Source organism: Meleagris gallopavo, chromosome 7, assembly GCF_905368555.1.
Source record: "Meleagris gallopavo chromosome 7, MGAL_WU_HG_1.1, whole genome shotgun sequence".
Taxonomy (NCBI): Eukaryota; Metazoa; Chordata; class Aves; order Galliformes; family Phasianidae; genus Meleagris; species Meleagris gallopavo.
In genome coordinates, this window is record NC_139410.1 from 30,593,762 (window position 1) to 30,617,169 (window position 23,408).

Below are 23,408 nucleotides of genomic sequence, written 5' to 3' on the forward strand. Positions count from 1 at the left end.
CTAAACCAATTTCAGTTCTGGTGTTTCAGTTGTCAGTGACCTTAAAACATAAGAGATGGAGTCTGCAGTGTCAGACTGTTATCAGATTCCTTGCCACTTATTTGCAGTGGCACATTTCTTAAATTCTTAAGTACATTTAGAAACTTTTTTTTTTTTCTATTTGTTAATTTTAGGACTGAAGAAGACAAGAGACTGAATTATCTGAATTATGCTTCTGCAACAGAACTGGGTTTCTCCTCGTTGGACATGGCAGAGCCTGGGGAAGTCTTTCATTTTTTTTGTTTTCTTGATGTTGCAAGCAGCTGATCTGGAAGCCAGGAGAGGTCACCAGTTTGTCTGGAAAACAGGTAGGAATGAGATGTGTTGGTTTATCTACTAGATATTTCCTGAGTTTGAGAATGGAGCGCTTCTTCCTCCATGTTTTAGGTTAGTAAGAAATGGCATGTGAGACCTTTGGAAAGCTTTGTGTATGCACTGATACTCACAATTTGATGATAGGGAAGCAGCAAATAAGAGCTGGTGAGATACAAGTGCGTAAAAACTAAGCATGGCACATTGTTTTGTAGCATGACAAGGCAACAAAGGATGTTCAGTGAAATGGAAACATTGGCAAGGTCAATAAATATTTAGTCAAAGAAAATATCCATCAGAAACACAGAACTGAGCCAGGGGCATCAATGCCCACAGTACTTTTGAGGTTTGGCCTTTTATGACTGAGCAACTTGATTGGTTTGAACTTGATGGGGAAAGTAATTTTCCCTTTTGTTTTCGAGAGATTTTTAATGGTGATTTTTTAAATTGAAGTTCTACATAAACGAAGAGGTTGAATTAGCTGCATAACGAAGTGATTATTTTGGGATAGTTCCTGTGCTTCTGGTTGGATCGAAGCAAGCTTTCCTAGCCAGTGATTAAATACTGGTTGAATACAATGTCATTCTACATTTTTGAATATTTTTTTCCATTGTCTTGCTTGTAAAATGAAGAGGAAATAACAATATAAACCATCTTCCTCTAATTCTGTATTGTATACGTGATTTCTGAACAAAATTTGAAAACTCCAGTTGTTTTCATAAGACAAGTCTTCAGTGCAGTTTTAGTTGACTTCTGAAGTGCATTGTACCATCAGCATTTAGAAGTGTGCCCTGTGAGTCATAAAAATTTAATTTGAGCTGATGGTTACAGCTGACAGTAAAGTGTTATTGGTGCTTCAAAGACTGAGGCAGCAGTAGTTAGAAGTGCCAACAGGCGATGGCACATATTTGCATGGACAGTGTGCTCTGTAAGCCTGTGATGAGAGTTCATCCAAAGCTGAGCTCGTGATAAACATTCCGGGATAGAAGAAAGCTGTGTTGGTTATCGTGGTCCCACAGGAAAGCAGAAATATTGGAGATCTTCAGAGTAAATTTATAAGGCTTAAATCCTATCGGTATTTGGCTGTACTGTCACTGTGAATGGTTAGAGGTAGAAAATTTCTTCATGTGTAATGTCTTCAGAATGAAAATACACGTTTATATTATGTACGTCTAGTATGGTGTTTTTGTGCTTTTTTTTTCCCCCCCTAGCTAGAGTTAACTATAAAGATCTATTGCTCTTTCAAAAGTTTGCAAGGAAGTGTTTTGGGAAGATTGGAGAGTAACTTTATGGGTCAGATCCAGAGTCAGAGAGGGTAACAAAGCCTGTTACAGCAGGATATCGCTAATAAAAGGACCCTAGGATTTAGACAATCAAGTTCTTGGCCTAATGAGATTTGTGATGCATATAATAGAAAAATAATGCTCTAGTTTGAGGGCTTATGTCCCAATATTTAAAAAATGGAGTAAAATAAAAGCACAGCACACCTATAACTGAGTAATTTTAATGTCAAAACTGAGCAGATTCTTTCTGATAGCAAACAAACCTGCAGCTGCTGTCTCTTTTTAATGAAAGGTTCTAATGAGCAATCCCTAAGGGGAAAAGAGATGCACTGTTTTGTTTTAAAATCTTGAGTTGTCTTTTGCAAGCATGGCAAGTAATTCTACAAGTTGTACAGATCATGTTACTGAAAGCTTTCGCCCCAGGAATATGAATTTCTGTGTACTATATTAAAGAAGAAAAGGAAAGGAAAAGGTGTTTTAGTACTGAAGTTTATAAACCAATTTTTTTTTTTTAAACTTATATCCTTGGCTGTCTCTAATGAAGACTCATACATTTTCATGCTGGGATTGATGGTCTTGGTATAGGCGAAAGCAATTGTACTGCAATCGTTGCACGTACAAAAAGCAAAACCAAAAGCTCAGGCTCAGTATATTTTCAAGTTTCAGAACTTGGTAGTGTGCATTTTCTTACTTTGTGACCTGTCTTGAAACCATTTATTTTCAGCTCTTGGTTTCTGGAGATGATATAATAATATATCTGAATACCTCTACGCTGTGTGTTTTTGTTTCAGGACATTTCTTGTCAGATACTGATTTTGTGACCGTCAGCCTAACCATGAAAACAATGATTATACCAATTAAATTACTCAACTACCTTAAATAGTGAATAATTTTCTGACGCTTGTTAACTAACAAAGCAGTTTTACTGATACAATCTTGAGAAAAATTTAATTGGATTTAAATCCTTGTAAATTAATATTGTTTAATGGGATACCAAATTAGCAATTAGCATATTTCACGATGTTAGTTTTATTCAACTCTTGGTCCTAAAAAGTCTGGAATCGATGTCACGTAAATGGGTTTGTCCTAACGGAGACCAGTGAAGCTTTTAAAACTCTGGATGGAATATGGACATTCATGTGAATTTCAAAAGGCTGTTGCCAGAGATGCCTTCAGCACGTGTGTTGGCAGCTTGCAGACTCATTATCTCTACCAATGTCTTCAGTTCCTCCATAAACTTACATGTCATTTACAGTGTATGTGTTGCTTCTCCTGAAATATTAATAGAAATACTTTTGTAGTGTTTGGATTTTTAGGGAAAAAGTTGTCTAAGGTAAAAATGGAAATAATACGGTGTGGTATGGAAGGAGCCCAACAGGGACATGCTCTCTTTTATGAATGGGAGAGCACTGAAAGTGAGACATCAGACTGGGAAATGAGTTTGTACAGATCATAGCAGTGAGATTTCACCTGAGGAAGAAACCATTAATCTTTTGGTGTTTGTGGGCTTCTGGAAGATAGGTGTGGGGAGCTGCGTGCTGTATTGCCCCAGGTGAGCACAAAAGACTTTGTTCAGTTGAGAGTTATTGCCTATATCTGAAAGTGCTTCTAAAAATAGGGCTAGCAAATGGGTTTTGATCATTAGACTTTCTTCTGAAGCAGTCCTTAATGGGAAAGATATGAAATGAACTTTTCAGAGAACCATCTTCTAATGTGGAAGAACCTTTGAACTCGGTGGAGGTGGGTGAGCCACTTAGGGCTGAGATGAAAAGGATCTTTTGTTCTCTGTTCTCAGATAATGCTGCCTTAAAATACCCTTTCTCAAGATCTTAATTTCAAGAATGCCACGTGCTGGTTTGGAAGTGCCTTTGACCTTGCATGTTAAAAGACAAACTTTTACCTACATGCACAAAATGTTAAAGAAAGTCCACATCTTCAAAGAGATTAAAAGATAGTACTGCAATAAATGGCATTTTTTTTCCAGTGGAAGAATTGGAAATTTAGTCTGTTTACCCAAAACTTCAAAGATTCTGAAATTCTTGGCTGTCTGCAATTTAAGACAGCAGCAATCCTCTTTGGTTATAGGTTACAATTGTGTCATCTCAGCAGCAGGTTCAATTGTAAAACTAGTCAGCTTGTTGCCATAAATTGGGTAATTGGAAAAATTGCCCTGAAATTATATGCTTTATTAATTTTACACTTTACTTTATTCATGATCAGTTTATACCTTTGTACTTGAGACAGATTATCATTCAAGTAACCCTTCTTATGGTAGTTGCTTCTAATGTATTTGCAAATTAAAGATACCAAGCCATTCTGGACTCCTGCTATTAGTCATATCCTCTTTGAGCTGGTTTGTCAAACTAATCTTTTCTAAATGTTTTGCTTAGAATTATATCAAATCTCAGGTGAGACATCACACATTGACATACTGCAATTCTAATTAGAAGTGCAAAATGTTCTAAAGTTGATGATAGTTGAAACTTTGTAAATAAAGTTGTTTTGCAAAATTTTGCTTACAGCAAAATGTAATATTCTGGCTGATCTCTGTCACGGATATTTCAGAGGCTTTAAGGATGGCCTCAAAACTCATGATGTATTTTCTTAAAAAGGAATGCAATGTTTTCATATTGCTAAATATTTAGATTTATGTCCTCATTATTCTTTTTCTTATTTTTACTTATCTCTTCCATGCACATCTAAATTTCACTGCATAGTGTTCTGCTATGTCCTCTCACCCTTATTTCAGTGGTATTCTCACCTGGCATTTCTTCAGCAGCTGAATCATCTAGTCTTAGGGCTATGGAAATGCACCTCATTTCCTTCCTCTGTAAACTTTGCAGTGATGGTATAAATATTTATGTGGATGGCACATTTCAGAACTGTTGCAGACCTTGTGTGCTTGCCAGAGAACTGGACAGAGTCTCTGAGAAGAGCTGGATCTCTCCTGCAGATGATCTCCCACGCTAGAAGCCCATCTGTAGGGAGTCAGCCACCAGCAAAGTGTTCCTGGTGGCACTACTTAGCAGAAGAGTCTCTCACTAAGAGTCTCTCACTTCTTTAATTCTAGAAAAATGCACATTGCAAGCAATATGGGAAGTGTGAAGTGTCAGTTGAATTAAAAAGTTGAGGTAGGGAGGAATTAAACTGAAACCGAAACATCTGTTAATTTTAACACTTCATACTGCTGGAGAAAAGTCTGCAATGTGATAGCTGCTCCATGAGATGAGCATTGTGCAGCGACCCAGATGGATGACTGTGCTTGCTGGATTCAGATGTAAGTTTTTACAGTGTGTCTGGTAAGTTTCTGATTGTCGGGCTTGCCATACATGGGTCATTCAGAAAGTAAGGTCTCCTCTTTATTTGCATGGAAGCCACAACAGATACAAAGAGCACAACAACATTGTTTTTCAGTACAGTTATCACCATTAGCTCTTTGTTTTCACCGGTGATGAACTGGAGCCTGCATACCACGCCTGTAAAAATCTGCAACAATAGAGGTGACCTACTGTTTCACAGCTGCTGTGATGGTATCCTTACTGGGAAAATGTTGTCCATGCTGTCCATTCTTCATTGACCTGAACAGATGGAAGTGGTAGGATAGTCCAGCCAAGACTGGCTGCATGCTCTTTGGTCTTCAAATTGGCTTGGGGCCTGGTGTTATCTTGTTGTAAGAGAAAGATTGTCTTCTTTGCTCACCTGACTCAATATGTTCAAGCCCTCAGCTTAGTCAGCATCATGATACAGCAGTCAGATTTCCTGGTCTGGAGTTCAGGAAATCCAGAAGAATCATCCCTTTCTTATACCAAGACAGTGCACATCACTTCATCTGCTGAGAGCTGTGTCTAAAATCTTTACTCCGTGAAGAATTCATATATCACCACTCTATGGACTGCTGTTTATTGTCTAGTGTGTAGTGCTGATACCATGTCTTATCACTGGTAATGATGCGATCCAGGAAACTGTCACTTTCAGCCCTGCATTGATTCAGTAGGTCCTGACAGGCTTGTGTGTACAGTGTTCTTTCTGTTCCTGTGTGATCTACCTGGTGCAAACAATGCAGTATTCCAGTGTTGTCACTGTTTTGAATGCATTGAAGCTGATATTCAGCTCTGTATGTGGTTCCCTGGTCATAACCCATTGATTTGTGCAGATGAGCTGATGGAGGCACTCTTCATTGTGTGATGTGACAGCTGTGCATGGCCCTTTGGAACATGAGTTGTCTTTCATCCTCTGATGCCATTGCTAAAATATGTCACCCACCCCTCACAGTACTCACATCCTCTGTTTGGTCTCTATCAATGTTCAGCAAGTGTCAAGGAATGTCAATGGGTGCCAGTTTTTCTGCATGGAAGAGTTCAGTGGTACACCTTTGGTCTACACACATTTCTATGTCAGACACCATTCTGTCATTGCCCCTATGCTGCCATCTGTCACATGGCAACAGAGTGTCACAGAATATTGGCAGCCTCTACTGCCATGCCTCCATCATCTGCCTCTGAATTTGTGGGCTAACATTATAAAACGGAAGGCATTACTTTTGGAGCAGCCCTCATACTTCAGTAGTTTTTAATGCGAAAACTACATGCTTTAACAAATGTCTTTGTCTAACCAAAATCAAACGTGCAGTAGGTGGTGGTTTAAACTAGATTACACAGGAGATTCACACTAATCTTTTAATGTCCATCTTCCCTTCCTGAGAATAATAGTTTTTGAGAATAAGGTGCTTTTTTTCCTGTTTTTTGTTGGTATTGGGAAAAGTATAAGTTAGGCGTCTTATCCCTTTCTTTCCTCGGTAGTTACTATGGGAACAGAGCTGTGGGTCACAAGGGAAAATCTGCAAAAGTGGTTCCTTTTAAATTGTTCATTTAGAAGCAAAAGGATAGCTTATTATTGGAATTGTAGTATTTTTCATTCAACTTTGTTGGACTGTATTGTTGTACATATTTCACTCACAAAAGAAGCACAGTGAGTGGCAAGAAAAACAGATGGAGATGTTTTTGTACTTTTTCCTTGGGGTTAATATTTTTTTAATTGAATGCAGCTGTTGGAAAGATTTCTGTTATTACATATAGGCGGAACATTAAAATGGAAGCTCACATTTTCAGCCTGTTTCAATGGAGTACTAAGCTTAGTTATTCTGTTGCCAGGGTTCAGAACCCTGTGGTGTGCTCTTTTTTTTTTTTTTTTTTTTTTTTTTTTAAAGATTTAAGTATCTGTAAATTGCAATAAGAGTTTTACTTATCCACTTAACTGGACTCATTCAGTATACAGTGGATGAACGTAACTAAAGTTGTATTGGGAAACCCTAAGGTCTCTGCTGCAGATCCCTAAGCAGGTGATACAGCTGGCTATTTCTAGGGGTGCAAGTTAAGGGTAGTCTTCCTATTAATACCTGTATTTCTCTTGATTTTTTTTGCCTGATACTTAGGGGAATAGTCCTGCAGTCATCAACATTATCTTTTAATTTCTCTTCATAAAAAGCGTGGGAAGTCAGGAACACTAAGTGGGAAAGTTAGCAGTGAGAGATGTTTCGTTGTAATCCAGATTGTTGACACAGCATTCGCATGACTTATTCAAATTACCCTCAGCATGTTGATAGTTACGTTGAAGTGCTTGACTAATGGAGTATCCAATATATTGGTTTCAGCTAGAACAGCAAATGACCCCAGCAGGAATTTTGAGCAGGGTGTGTGAGTCCAGAGGCAGAGTCTGGTCCTTCCTATGCCACCTGGTATCCCCCGCTCTGTAGGTTTGTATGCTTCCTTCTTTTAGAGACCTTTTGGAGTTTAACTGCATCTGTGTCACTTCTGAGAAGAACAGTGATTTAGGGTTATGCAGCTAAATGTGGGAAAATATGTGAAAACCTCATTATAGCAGCAGTAAATATATTGGTTCTGTGTGCTGGAGGATACGTAGTGGATAGTTGCAGATGTTGGTGTGTGGTGTGTCCTGGCAGGCTAGCCATGAAAAATTGCTTTTCAAATTAGAACTTAAAAACTTTTCCTGCTCTGAACACCAAACCCTGCTCCCCGTGCGATTAGTGGTTTCATTTCTTTCTCAGCAGTTGGGTAATGATTATGGCTCCAGATGCTGCAGGAGTGATAAAGAGATTGATTAATTTCACTTGAAAGGGCATATGTTCAAAGAGGAGTGGGCGAACGCCTCCAACGCTGGGCCTGCATCGCTGCTGCTTGCACGGCATGGTAGCCAGCTGCTCCTGAGGAAAGGACCAGCCAAACCACATTACTTATCTAGCCAGTGTATTTGCTGCTTCCTTTTGCCCTCTTGCTGGTGCACGTTTATTTTCTTGCTGCGTTCCACAGTATCTTGCATTCAGTGCTTTTTGTGTCTCTCTATGAAGCAGTGCTGTAGAAGTTCCAGCATAAGGCTGTGGGAAGGGGCTGGGGTCAGCACAGCGTGACAAGCAGCCAGGATGTACAGTGTGGTGCTTATCCCCTGGGCAGAACCAAGTGGTAACAAAACGAGTCAGATTCCCTGGCAGAATCAAAAGCAAGTTTAACAGTCTTCCTATATGTTATTTGCATAATGTTTATGTTATATATTACAATATTAGTAGGCCACAACTTATGACTTGCTGAAAAATGCTGACTTTTCAAGTGTCAAGTGTTCAACATACTTAAAGAAATAATAAAAAAAATCCAGTTTGTCGTGTAGATACTCCAATAAGTCTTCATTGGATCTTTGACCTATGGAACAGGTCAATACAAGTATAAGGTATAGCTGATGGTGCAGGCCACGTGATTAAATACAGGGCTATGGCAGATGTGATTTTTATTGCTCTGTCGTTTGAACTTTTTCACTGATTTGTGGCCTTTGGGGTTTATTTCATCACCCCTGAGACCCAAAGACCTTCAAATATCAATAGTTTAAAAATATTCTCCAATGTCTGAAACATGTTTTGCTTTTCCATGGTGTGACATTTATAACCATAAACTTCACAGGTTTGAAACTGCAGAAGACTGTACGTCTTTAAGAGCTTTTGACCCATTAGTTAAACTGCTTTGTATCACCCAGCTGCTTTTCAGCAAAACAAGCACTTATTTCTAGCTATTGAAAGTCTTACCAAGGTTCGCAGTGCAGACACTACATATAGAAGCAATATTTTTGTATCTTTATTAGACTCTAATGTGTGTATTAGCTGCATGCTTTTTAAGCAGCTGCTTAATAAAGTACAGAACCTGAGTCACGTCACAGGCAAGGAGTAAGAAGAGGATGTAGTGATAAAGCACTGGGAACTTTTCAGAAGTTCCTTTATTACATATGCACATGAAACATTTAATACCATTCTCTTAATATTTTTGCTCATATTAGTAAAACAGTGAATTCAAACTGAAGTAAAAGTGACATGAAAACATTTGTAGTTCTGCCTTAAAAAGAATTTGTACATAAGCTTTCAATATTTTCAGTTCAGCCAATCCAGTACTAAAAGCTAAGTATGTCCTTGTACACTTGGCACTGAAATGAGAGTGATAGGGCATGTGTTAAGTATACTGCATATGTGTGTGTATGTTTAAACATCATTTTTTCTGTCTGTGTGTAAATCTGTTGCCATATAGGCAAGGACACCCTTGTAGTAGCAGAAATAGAAACCTAGCTGCAGTGTTTTGAAAAGACTGAGGGAGGATGAAATGAGAGACAGGGAAGTTGACGTAAACGATGACAGCAATGTTACTGTGCCCTGAGGGTCTTTCAAAGTACCTTACTTAAAACCAATTTTTGCTTTGTAGATAAGTGAGCATGTCGTGGTTAAGTCAATATACGTGTGCAATTGGTGATAAAGCTTGGTATTAGACACCTTCTGCGGTATTTTTCATACTTAGGCTTTAAAGGTAACGTCGTATATATGTTCATAATGCTGTAAACTGTTTCATGCTTTTTGTTACAAGCTTTCCAGCATGTTACTTGGTTTAGTAATGGGAGTTCAGGCTGCCCGCAGATTTCACTCTCTTCTTGGGGATGGATGGCTAATTGACTGCTGACCTTTGCTGGGTTCCTCTTTGAAAAGCAGAGCGTGTGGGTGAGTGACACCAGGGGATAACAGATCAGAGAGGCTAAAAGCTGGTGAAAAAATGTAATTCTGTAACTTTCATTCAGATATTGAAGATTGTTTTGAGAATATAAGCAAAAGTGAAAAAATAACAAGGAAATTCCTTCTTTGCCTTCAGATTTTTTTTAAATTTTTATGAACTTTTTTTTTTTAAAGTAGTTACTCTTTTTCACTGTAATTTACTCGTCCTTGATTGATTTTTTTTTTTTTTTTTTTCCCCTCTTTTAAATAGATAAGCCAGCTTCCAGAGTCCTCAGAATGATTTAATTATCATAGCACACAGGGTCCCAAATCAGATTTAAGGCATTTTGATACAATTTATGGAACAAAGTGGTGAGCAGGTGCAGATGATGTGAAGTCTCTGGTACTCAAATCTACTACATTATTCTGCAGGCAGGAGATTCCTCTTAGCCCTTAATTGAAAGGTCAGGAGCTACCCTTAGGATATGCTGTTTAGTGTGATATCTTTGGGATAAATATTTCAGAACTGTGTGTGTGTCTTAGTGCATCAGGAACTGATGAAACTGTGAACTTGCAGCGTTCTGAATATATTTCTAAATAAAGCTATGCAGCGTTCAATAAAGCAATTACATGAAAAGCATTGCAGTCAACTTCAGTTCCAATATTAGTAGTAATAATCAATCATCTTCAATTCCAGGCATGGTTTAATTGCTTTTTGTTGTTGCTTTGGAAGGTTACATTACTCAGTTATCTTGCAACTACGCAATCTTTTCATGTTTGCATCATGTAGGATTTTATAATTGTTCTTGTAGTCTCACTATTATATCAGCTTTCACAATTTTGTGATAATTAAAAAAATTCCCTAGCCTTACTCACACTTCAGCACATGAGCTTTTCCTCCTTGGACTGATCCCTGTGACCAGGAAAGGTTTCTTTTCTCCACTGCTCCGGTCTCAGCCACATGTGCTGTGCACTGCTGATGTCTAGTAAATACCATTGCCAGTGGATGTTAATTGATACGAGTTAGTTAACAGTACCTAAGTCATTCCCTTAGACACTTGAGAAATGGGTAAGGACCCATTCAGATAATGAGTCGAAGTCATTATTACATTAATAAGTGACTTTCACAAAAACACAAGAGAAAACTGAACAGGGAAAATTACCATCAAGCTTTCTTCCTACTTCACCTCTCAAGGAGAAGGAGGACCCTGGGTGAGTGGTTGATGAAATGAAAGACTTGATTCAAATTTTTCTTGTAAAAGTGTAAATTTTATAGGGACTTTTTTTTTTCTTTTTCCCAAGAGAAAAGCCTAGATACTTTGGACAAGATCCTTGTTTCTAGGTCTTCTGGGAGCAATTTTGACCAACCCTTCCCAAATGTGGATGGTGCCATTTAGGAAGTATTAATCACAATATGGAATGCAGGCTTTAAAGTAAAAGTGTATCTCCTTGTCTCAGATACAAACTTGCTTTACTGATAGTTGAATTTCCTGTCCTGTGTGCTCCCCATTGGTCCATAAATTCCTTCACTGCCTAGCAAAATTAGTGTATTCCCCATGAATGGCAATTAAAAGGTTCATAACGTTTAGTTTTCTCCCATGTAAGCAGAGATGGAAGCGACTGGGAGATGATGACTAGGTGTAAGTTAGGAGTGTAACTATAAAATAACATGTTATTGCTTAAGAATAAATTAATGGAGATTTGTTTCTTTTTGTCTTTGGTACAACTAAAGCTGTCCATTTGGTGCTGATGGACTGTTTTTAATCCTGGCCTGGCTTAATGGGCCCGTAATGTATTTGGACACATGCATGTTTGCTCTGGTCTGCTTGCTCAGAGTAGTGATTAACACGTGGAAAGCCAGGGTATCTGAATGAATTTTTACTGTGGTTTTGTGTTTTTTACTCTTTTATCAACATAAGCATGTTCCATCTGACATCTGTTGTCTGGAAGCCCTGACAGCTGCACTGAAGTGACACGGTGTTACATGGGACTGGTGACTGTTCATGTCATGAATAGACCTGCTTTTTTTTTTTCTTAAACAATGTTGGTAAATGCTGGATGTAAAATTCCATGACTTTCTCACAAAACCCTTTTAGTTTCTATCTGGAGACCCTATTGATAAATTTTTCCTTAAGCATACATGCATATTAAATGTGAGAACCTGCAGCTAAAAGAAATTGCTCTAAGGCAATGATTCACAAGGATGAAAAATCAATAGGGGTTTCATTAAGAGAGGAAGGAAAGTTTAGACAGGCTCTTTGCTTTGCTTTTCTATGGGAAGTAGAGGGAAAAAACATTGATCACTTTATTCAGCTTTATTCTTAGAAAGAGGAGTTGTAATGTTGATGCTGTATTTTGAAGCATGAATGTGGCTGGGTGAAAGGATCCGGTGTCTGTGATCTATCCTACATCCCTGCCGTAGTTTTCCAAATTCTCCTTTGTTTTCCTTTTTGTATGCATGAGCAGCACCTGCTGTAAGTGGAATTATCTCTGGAGAAGCTGCCTCAGTTGATAAGAATTCCAGTTTTCTCAGCTGCTGCCCATAAGATTTCTGCTCCAGACCCTTCTCAGCTTTGCTGCCCTTCTTTTGCTGTGCTCCAAAGTCTCAATGTCAACTCAAGGAGCTGCCTCTTGCCATGCTCTGCAGGTCTGTGACTATACTGCTCGTGCTACTGGGTGTGCTCTAAGTTTTTCACGTTCTCTTCTCTAATGAAAAGCTTCTCCTACTGAAACTGATCTTCAGCATTTTCCTGCTGAAGTGGCCAGAAGGAGCCCATGAGAATCGAGTTCCTTGATGTAGCTGCTGCCAGGAGGGGCTGTGTCTGCCCCAGGGAAGCGATGCGCTCCCCGCTGTGTGAGTTGATTCTGCTACTGGTGTGCTTAAGAACAGAAATATATATATATTTTTAAGGGTTTTGTGCTGAATCATCCCTCTGAGAGGTGATGAATCCTGCTGCAGATTTATAAGAGGAGTGCTGTATCCCTGCAAGGGTGATAGGGAACATGAGCCCATGTGGGTGGCAGCCATCGCATGGGCAAAAACTCGTCTGCCCAGGAGAATGTGCTTGTGGCAGCTTCTGTAGCATTTCCTGCCATAACTCAATTTGTTTTTAGCTCTGCTATTAAAACTTGGTGATGACACATGTCAGTAGTTTTGTGGTGGCATTCGGCAGTTACGCATCTGTTTGTTTTCATTAAATATCATTTTTTTTTGAAAAGTTCTGGTGGCTGCCCAGTTAGAATGGAAAACCAGGCAGAAGTGCTCTCAGCCAAGAGCAGATTTATTTCTCCAAGCTTGTTTAAAAACCAGGAATGCTGGCAGGGTCGAGTAGTAAATATGGGCTGTACATCTTGTTCAGTGGGCTTTTTCTGGATGCCTCTCATGAACCAAATGAGTGAGTAAGTGAAAGGCACGTGGTGGGGCCCTGACAGCACCATGATGAATTGAATCAGAGCAGCGTGGCTGCTGCCACCCCTCACCATCTGCCCTGCTCCCTGCTGCACATCCCAGCCCAGCGTGGATCAGTTTTCAGAAAGGTTTGTAGTCTGGAGTATGGAAGTAAGCTGAGCTGGGGTTGATTAATGCACTTCTCCCAGACTCTTTTGGGGGAGCTGATCAGCACTAATGTTGCTCTGAGCCCAGAGTCTCTTCTCAATGCTCTTAAAGTTGGGCTCCTGTTCACCTCTCTACTCCTGCAGAAATGCTGTTATGGATTGGTAAATATTTGACCTTATTTTAAGAGCATGCTACTATTTCTTCCTCAAATATTTGACAGCATACACAGTGATGGGCTGTGTTGTCATCTGCAGAGAGTGTGCTGTCATTTGGGAAGTCTGTTGCTTGCTTTTAGAGCAAAAGCTGATTATCTGAAGCCTGTGTGTTGCACCCTTCACGTGCATGTTTTGTGCTGAATGCTGTGAACAGCAAACAGCTGTTTGGGGCTGGAAGCTCCCAGCAGCCCAGGGCTGCGACCCACTGGGCGACCTGCTCACCTTTCCCGCTTTTCTGAGCAGTGCTAAGTGAACAGATTGGAGCAGATCTTGTTTCAGCATCATCTGTTTCCACAGCTGAAGCTCCCATCTGAGCAGCTCTTGTGCATTATTTAAGGTGTGGAAGCAGTGTAACTGGAATGTCTGGGAAAGGTGAGGGCTCTGTCTGCTTTGCCAACCTGAAGGACTGCTCATCTCGCAGTGATGGTAGCTGTGGTGCTGGATGATGCCTTAAGAGCTAAATGGATATGCCCTAAACTGTAGCTTCATGGTAACATTGGGCAGAGCATCTGGGTGCTTGCAGTCCTGTTGCAGTCAGCTCTGCTTGGCACCAGGGTGAGCATCCTTTGGCAAAGCTAAGCCTGCATGTAGCACTGGGAGGCACTGGGGAGAAGGCAAACAAAAATTAGCTAGAAAAATTAACTAGAAGAACTCCTGTTCTGAGTTTCAGGGTCACCAACCCCATTCCCTTCAAGGGCAGAAGTGAAGCTTCTGAAGAGCTCTCTGAGATAATTATTCTTGCTCATTTGCTTGAGCATTGAGACTCTTTTTCCTCCTTAAAACTAATAGAAATATATTTTCTCTATGTAAGGTACTCTGCGTTCATAAAAGAAACACTGAGAAATAGACTTTCTTAAAATTTGCGTGGCTTTGGCTATAGGCTTATGAGGTCACTCCAAGTATCATAGCTGCTTACAATAAAACTGTGGCAGTGATGACGAAGCTTAGGTTTCACAGATGAAAATTACAAACTTGAGTGTTTGCTGTCGTGTGCTCCTGGGCATGGATGCAGCAGAGCTGGGGCAGTTTTGGTGCAAAACTGGTGCAAGCACTTATGGAGGCAGCAGAGCATGTGGGACAGAGGGTGCAGCTCCAGAAGCAGTGCTTTGGGGAGGGGGTTGTTCTCAGCCTCCACTGCCAGGCTGTGCACCTGGGTCAGAGACTTATCCTGGAAAGAGGGAAGGAATTAGGAGGAGGCAGCTGAATCTCTTCTTATGCGCTTTTTTTTTTTTTGACTTTATGGGATTTTTCCTTCTGTGTCACGACTGTGGTTTCCTGAGCTGAAAACTGGAAATATAATGTAAAAGCTCATAAATTTAACATAAGGTGGAAAGGCCGTAGAATGAATAAATACATTTACCTTCCAGGGAATATCTTGTTAACTTCTCTCCATCCAGATCAGGCTCTGCTGTTTAAGGCATGCAAACTCCTCAAGGAAGCTCTTTTTCAGGAGAGATCTCTCCCATATGGCTGTCCTGGCTCCTTGGAAGGGCACTGCTAAGTAATGGTGGCAGGTGGTAACTGGGTTTCCCTGCATTTAATGATACAGAAACAGCAGGATTTCAAAGAGCTGCTCTCTTTCTCTCCTCTGTCTCTGTAACGTTAACCCCAGCTCTGCTTCCTGTCTGCTCTTGCCTGGGTCTTCCCGCTGTCCTTCTGAAGTTTCACATAAATTGGGAAAAGAGGAAAGTTGGCAAAAACGTAGCTGAGTGGCCGTGAATGATGTACTGCACCCAGTGGCCTGCTAGTGTAGGAAGAAGGGTGTTGGGCAGCATGTCCCCATGTGGAGGGACATCAGTAAAAAGAGCTCAGCTGTCACGCTATCCTTGCTCTGTGGTACTTTCCTAAGTTTCCTTCCTGTTTCTCTAAACTCATTACTTGGACCACAAAAGTCATTTGGAGCAGGGAGTTAAGCTTTGGGTAGACTACATACCACACACCAAGCTTAGTGGAATTGCAGAGGAGCAGACTTCAGGGCAGAAAAATAACAATGAAATCCTGCCTAACAGTGCAGGGTGCTAAGGGCTGCTATTGCAGCCAGCATCCTCCTGGTTGCAGCCTGCCTTGTTCTGCCTGTTAGTGCGGGGGAAAAATGGGCTGACTGAACGTGGTTTAATAGTTTTGTCAGACCTCTGATGTTTATTCTAACATATGCTTGTTAATCAAAAAAGTAATAAACTTTTTATTAAAATGCATTGGCTGCCCAGAATCTTAATGTCCTTTTGTGCATTTACTGAGGGGTCAGACTTACTTAAATTCAGCACATTAATTTTTTTTTTTCTAGCAAAGTTGTTTTATTCCTTCTAAAACGTACAGCATTTTCTCCCTGGTGAGTTCTTAAACACCCATTTATTTCCTTCAAGGGGCTGAATGTGAGAGAAAGCATTTGAGAACTAGATGGTGACCATACTTAGCTTCTGATGTTACTTTTTGGGAAGGCAGGTGGGGAAAACAATGGCATGTAATAGGATCTATATTCATTTAGGTTTTTCTTTATTATGCTATATTCAGCAGATGTTGACTTATGCAGTCTTTTTGAAGAAGTCAGTGCTCTTTTCTAGCTTTTTCTTCACAGTGACCATTTACACTTCTTGTAAAAATTCTGTGTTCTATTTGACTGGGACTCAAACTTGTTTTGAGAGTGCAGACCTCACCCTTGTAAAGACCAGTGCATGCATTTTGGAGTTGGCGGGTCCTGTAGTCCTATTAATTATAACTTGCGTCATTAAGTTATGATCACTTGTAAGTATAGGCCATTTCTATGTTGCAGTTTACTTTCTTTCTGAAGGAAATATCAATAGCCCAAACTCTTTCATTAAATACCCGAAGCTGAAATATATAGAAGATGTATTGACTCCAATTATTGAGGTTTTTTAGAGAGATTTTACAGGGAATTAACTGTGACTAGCAGTGAGGTTTTTTCAAGTGTTACGTTGTTTTGACTGCATAACTAATGATGTTTTAATAGATGTCAACTCTTAGGGAAATACAAAGATCAGAGATGAGGGTGGATTTTTCAAAAGCAGAGAGGATAATTGGATATCTGACTTGCATCAGAAGTTAATGTGACTTGAGTGCCAAGGCCTTTTTGTGCCCTCAGAAAGCTGAGTGGTTACTGCTCCCACTGCTGCAGCATCCAGTCAGAGTTCCCTCTGTGTTCCCTTTTACTTTATATTTTTTATTTTCTTCAGCATTTCTTTGGCAGTTGAAAAACAAAACTGTGAAATGAGAGATTTCTGTGGATTAAGTTTTGTGTCTCGTGGGTGCAGTGTCACAGTACGTACTGCCTGGTTACTTCTTGAACCATTCCCAGCTGGGAATGTCAGCTGGAGAGAGACCCCTGTTTGGCTTCTTGGCTTACTATGGTCTTCTAAAAGGCTTAAACTTTGGATAGTCAGATGTATCCAAAGTGACCAGCCATGTACCTAACTACATGCAATTGATTCTTGGGAGCAGTATGATTTGAACTTCTTTTTAAAAAGCAGGGTTCCTTTGGCCAAGTAGTTACAATAGATCCCTGTTGACAATAAAAGGAACAACCAGACATCAAGCCTTAGATATAAAGCTGTTATAGAAGACATCACTTGTGATTGAGATGTGCTTAGTTTTTGCCTTCATTCATGTTCTTTTTCCTGATGGCCTATCACTGTTTTGTTTTTTATTCTCTTAGTAACTAAGGTCAGTGCCCGAGCTGGAATCTCACTTGATCACACACTTTAATAGTTTTTCCTCTCTTCAGCTGTGTATGCACTCCTTTTTGTGGAAGCTCTGTGTCCGATCCAACAGCTGAGTCAGCAGGAGTTTCTCTTTTTGGTGAGGTCTGCGGAAAAATAATGATGAACACCACAAATGCAGACACAACTTCTAGCAGGCGATGTCCCCGCTGGACAGGCTGATTGCTTGGAAACATTAATCAGATAAATGCTTCTTAGTTTCTTCTCTGATGTAAGGCCAGAAGATGATGTCCGTGAGAATAAACGTATTTCTCTGACTGACCTTCTGCAAACCTTGCTTTTCTCTTTCCCTCAACAATGACCATAAGAATAGTCACAGTGAGCATCTTCACAGCCCCACTTTGCTCACGCTCCTGCACTGCCCGTGCTGCCTTTTTTGGGACATTCTGTAAGAAAAGGGTAAGCTTAGAAACTTCACAGAATGGCCCGGGTTGGAAGGGGCCTAAAGGATCATGAATCTCCAACCCCCCTGCTACAGGCAGGGCCACCAAGGGCCACTTCTTCGCATTGCCTTCCATTTCTGGCTGAAGTTCTGTGCTGAAGGTGGTGCCTGCATCTTAGGAATAATAAGTGTTAGCAGCTCTCGTGAACTCCCTGAGTCTGCCCAAATTACTTTCTGAATCAGTTTATTCTTCTGGCGTCCAAACATCCCAGAACAGCGAGATCCAAAACTTAATTCTCCTTAAGCCTGCGATGGCGTATGTTGAAAACTTGTTTGTTTTTGCTAATTGTATTTGGTCTACTAAATGATACTCCTCCATACAGTTTGTTTTTTGTAACTGAATGATGCATTGTGTGTCCGTAAGATTTTAAGCTTGCTGCCTGTAGGTGAGGGATAACAAGCAATGGTGAATAACCATTACTTTTTTCCCATCTTTGTACTGCCTACATTTCACATAAGCACCTTAATTTTGATTGTTTGATGACTTAGTGTATACAAGCACTCTTTTAAAAGCAAACCTTAATTGTTGTTGCCGTGCTCTGGACCTTCCCTGGTTTTACTGTTATTTTCTGGGATAGGGAACAGTGCTGTGCCCAGTCTTCCAATGGAAGTGCACCATTGCCTGTACCACACCTTACCCGGGGCTGTTGTGTGCTTTGCTATTTCCTCATGTTCTGCTCATCTCCTTCATCAGAACTGAATTTTTTTTTTTTTCCTATTGCTCCTCCGGAAGACTCCATGATCTCTTTCTGAAATGGTAATAACTATTTTAGGAGTGTGTTAGTGGTTCTGTGTACCTAAGGTTGTGTCTTCTCTAGCTAAAGGAATGAATGCGATGCCAAGCCCAAACCTGAGTCAGGACACGTGGCATCATCCACCTCTGTGTAGTCAATAGTGATGGTTTTATCTACAGGCTTTCTCATCGCTCTGGAAGAGTCTTCCCCACTGTATTTATGTGCATCTATTTATTCTGTTGATTTTATAGCTTCTCCCTGTTTAAATATTTGATTAAGTTACGATTCTTTTGGCGTTACAGGGAACTGAAGATGAAAGTGGAAAGGTTGTATGTCAGGTAATGGATTTTCTCAAACCTTATTTGTTCCAGACAAGGGGAAAGGAGAGGGGAAGAGAAGGGAGAGGAGAGGCAGTGAAACATGCATCTGAGTGCTTTTGGACAGCTCAGTTCTGTAATGCTCTGTATGTAGGCAGCTGGCATTGCACATCCATTCACTTCTGCTGTTAAATATCTTCTGCTTGTTGAGGAAACAAATAACCTTGTTTGTGAACAGTTCTGCCTACCTTTAAATAAAAGTAACAAAGGTTTTTCTGCACCTTTGTTAATATCTGCTGGAGTTAACCTCGTTCTGTTATTTCTGTAGGGAGTGTTTGAAATGGCTTTTCCTGCAAGCCTGCAGGGACTTGAATGCATGACCCAGAGAAGGCTTTTTTTTCCCCCTCTTGCCTTGGGATGGCAAAAACAGCTCTAAAGCTGGTTTTAATAAGACTTTAATGGTGGCGTTCTGTATCATCTGCCTCTTTCTGAGCTGGAGCAGCAGGTCTGGCATAGCAGAGCTCTGCCGAGAGGCCTGGAGCACCTGATGTGTTGTCTTAATTTCTGCTGGCTGCTTAGGGAATTGTATGCACACAGGTATGTCCTTCTTGGTTTTAATTAGAATTTTAAGTTGTTTGCTGCTTTAACTACTGGGCACAGTTGTGAGTGCAGCAGTGTCAGAAGGACATAAAACTATTGTGGGTGCAGCAGTGTCAGAAGGACATAAAACTATTAAAGAGCCTCCAAAGGAGGGCTGCAAGGATGATGAAGGGCCTGTATGCCCACAATGTGTGTGGAGCAGCTGAGGTCGCTGGATTTGTTGCTCCCAGAGCAGAGCAGCTGAGGGGAGGCCATGCAATGATAGCAGCGTAATGGGCAATGGGCTGCCTGTGTCAGTTGTATCTGTCTCTTTTTCTTTAGCAGCAATGAGGAGAGCTGAAGATGAAGCTACTGTTAATGCTTTTCTAGGAAATTTACTTGAGAGCTATGTGATTTTTTTTTTTATTCCTGTTTTTGGAACATATAAGTTATACTCCAGTTAACTTTAAAATTGTAATCAAATTGTGTGTGTATTATTTTTATTATGCGCCTCTATCAAATAATCTGTCATCATCTTCACCAATAAAAACAAAAACTGACCTGAAACTCAGCTCCTTAGGAAACAGCAGCCTAAAGCAAGAGCCCTCTGAGTTGCTAGAAGGAATATCGATGTTCTATCTGCATTCTTCCATGCTGCTGACTGAAATGTTTCATTCGGCACTGCAATTTTTGTTTCACCATTCTCTACTTTGGTCAATCTCCTGCTTTTTTCCTACAAAAAAGTTTCTGTTTCTCTCTTAGGCGTGGAGGTGGCTAATAACTGCCATTCCCACTTAGTTAAGAGGTGGAAAGAAAACTATCAGCTCTGTCATGGACCTTTTCCCAACCTTGCTGTGTAATGCCCATCTGTTGACCAGACCGATGAAATGAATGATAGGAGATTTGTGAAGCTATTGAAAAATATATTTTTCCTTGTTTCCCTTTATTGTAATAAGAAAAAATAGATCATTAAAGCTGTTTTATAAACATGAATGAGCTAGAAAATATTATGACAGCGTAAGTTGCTAAAGATACAGAAATGAAATTTTTAGATGAGATTTATCTTCTTACTTTAATTTGTACTCCTGCTGTACTGTAAATGTAATAACCATCAAAATGAAAAATGCAACAGATTGATAATACCATTGAGTTTTAATTAAACCACTGAATTGAAAAGGGCCCAGATGGATAACTGGAAAATGTAGTTATAACCCTGGTATGAAAAATGCTGGATTGCTACTGATATGTCTTGTAAATAAATGCTGTGCCAAAAATAACCTCATTTTTAGAACAACTTCCTAAAATTAATCATTTAAGTTTCTAAAACAGATGGTTTCTGGATTTTTATTTAATTTAACTGCCAAACGCTTATTACCCTGGATCAGGAACTGTGCTTTAACAAATCCCTGTCCGGGAGCCCAGTCCAGTACTTTGGAGTCCCAGGAAACACAGAGGTTGTGCCAAAGTGTGTGCAATCTGAAATATGTAAAATCACCACTCAGTCTATTAAAATATTGAAATTGCATTAGTTTGGCACAAAATGCCTAATGCACAAAACGACTGTAGTCTTGGAACTTGGGATAATGTTTAACACCACCAAAGTAAAATCAGATCTTCTGCTGTGGAGTTTTCAAATTATATTTTAAGTGGAGATTCTTAATTGAAAGTTAGCTACAACTGAGACCTTTCTTCCCTTGTCAGAGTACTGCTGTTAATATTTTGTCTCTAAATGAGCTGGCATTTGTATTCGTGCGTAGGTGCGTGTGCACGAATAAACACCAAAAAACCCCCATAAGTTTTCCCAGTTTTATTTTCTGGTGAGGATTTTGGAGGTTATTATCAAAGGGAATCTTCATCTCCAAGTTACGCTGTAGGTATCTAAAAGCCAAAAAGCACTAGTCAAATTAAATTAGCTATGATCAAATCCTAAAATTAGCATAGAAAGTTGCAGAAATCAATACCTTGTTACCTTCAAAGCTTGTTATCTGTGCCTTCTCGTGAATTAATTTTTGGAAACTTTACACTAAATGATGTAAAAATTGATCTAAAGCTTGAAAAAAAAATTGTGATCAATAACTTTCTTCTGGTCAGAGAGAAATTCATTAAATTTGCTATGTATTACATAGCCACATTCTTACTGAGTGCTGTTCTAATCACTGCATTATTCTTGACTGAGAACACATTAGCTGTAAAAATTCATGAAATGAGAAACAGGACGTTATAAAGATTTTCTCTGGCTATTGTCAGTAATGAGTTGTGCAGAAAAGTGGAACACATTCTTATTGCTTGTAGAGTTGTTTGTCTGGCATTGTTTTACACTTAAGCATGAATAACTTAACTTTTTTTGTTGAAAGTCATTATTTTCCAATAAACTGGGAGGAACACAGAATGCTTTTCTTTCCCCTAGATAGAGGTGATGTAACTTTTTCTGTTCTATGTCCAAAATCTCTCTCATCTTCAAGAAAAAAAACAAAATGTTGGGCAAGAGTTAGAAGGTTTGGAGCGCATCATTTGAAGTAGTTGAAAAAGTTGAAGTTGCCCTTACTTCCTTGGCTGCTCCTGCAGTGATTTCAATAGGGTGTCAGGATGCTTTGAGTGACTCTGCATGCCTGGCTGGGGTGGCTCGGGGTGAAGTAGCAAGTGAGGGCTGGGCAGAATCTCCTCTTTTAACTTGGAAAAGCTGTGTCCTCAGGCTCTTCAGTCTCCTCTGTGCTGTCTGGTTCCTGCTGTGGTCTGCTGCTGCCTACACCTGGAGCATCGTTCCTTTCCTGATCGTTGGTCCAAATTAAGATGGTTGAAGAAGCCCTCTGGCTGAATGTGGCAGCGTTGAGGGGCAGTGAAGTACTTGCCCACGTTTGGAGTGCCTATGGAGCCCTTCTCTAAGGAAAATCCCTTGTTGCATTAATTACTGGTTGTGGTTTTTTGCTGTGTTTTGCAGACTGCCAGAGTTTTCTCCTGTCATGCTGTCTGTTCTCTCTCCTTTCTTTCCCTTTTCGGTTTTATGTTTCATGTTATTTTTGATATGATTTGGGGCGTACCTTGGCTTCTGTATGGGTGCCACTCAGCGTAGAAGAGAGGAGTCGTTGCTATTCACGTAATCCACTTCTCTACTACTTGAGCGTACTTTGATGATTCAAGGGAGCCTACACTTTATGTAAGTTGAAGAACAAATATGGCTTCCTATTGACAAGAGAGGCAAAAATACAATCTTGCAGAAAAGTGGAAAGCATCTCTTTTATGTGGAGTTATAAATAATTGAGACCGAGTGAATTGTCAGAAAATGCTGCTTAATAAATTTTGACTGATGTTTAGTATGAGTGTAATAAAGAAAATCTTTTTTCTGTATATCTTGTGTCACAGAATACAGACAGAAATGTCGATCTACTATTTAAAGCAGATCTATCTGTAAAACCAATATGATACTGTGCTTGCAGGTGTGTACTAATTAACTGTACATGTTTTACCCTTAAAACAGTTCATATGCTCCTCATGGAAAATTATTTCCAAAGGAATAATGTAGACTTCTTCTGAATCTCATATTTGTTTATTTGAAGGAAAGTAGTGAAGTGAGTGGAAGGATTGCCAATTCCTTGAGGAAATCCATCTGAGGTTAGATGAAACCCAGATAACTCCCTTTATTTCCATGTCAGTTTTGGAGCAGTTGCACTTAAATCACTGCAAGTACTGGGATTCTACTTTTGAAATGGGGCTTCTAGTGGGTATGCATCAGCAGGAATGAAAAGGAAAAACTTACATTCTTTATTAGTGGAATCAGAGTCAGTCTCTTAAAGTGCAACATGACTATCAGTTTACGGCAGCTTAATAGTTGAAACTTTCCTGGTCAGGGGAGCAAGGTACACAGTGTGGGCTGCAGCTGCTGACTGGGGGAATCCATCACGAGCATTTCCCAAACATGGCATATTTTGACCCTAAATACTTAACTACAAATGAATTGAAAACTGCAGTAAAGTATTTCATAATGTTGGCACAACCTTTATTCTATGAATCAAATGCTACTTGTGCTTTATTCATGGTGTCTTTAAGAATATTTTAATAAATTCCTAGTTTTATAACACCCCAGTCTTGCAGATGTCTTTTAAACAGTTATTCCATACAGCTGCATGAGTAGGTGCCACTCTATAAGCATTTCACTCCAGCAAGTCTT

General features: G+C 39.8%; 1 protein-coding gene across 3 annotated transcripts in view; it reads left to right on the forward strand.

Moving 5' to 3' along the window:
- Nucleotides 1–23,408, forward strand: part of THSD7B (thrombospondin type 1 domain containing 7B) — a 291,869-nt gene that overhangs the window by 50,693 nt on the left and 217,768 nt on the right. For all 3 annotated transcript variants that reach the window (XM_085228059.1, XM_085228060.1, XM_085228061.1), the window contains exon 3: nucleotides 174–347. In XM_085228059.1, coding sequence (XP_085084185.1) covers nucleotides 209–347 — 139 coding nt within the window. In that variant the 5' untranslated portion in view covers nucleotides 174–208. The remainder of the gene's footprint in view (nucleotides 1–173; nucleotides 348–23,408) is intronic.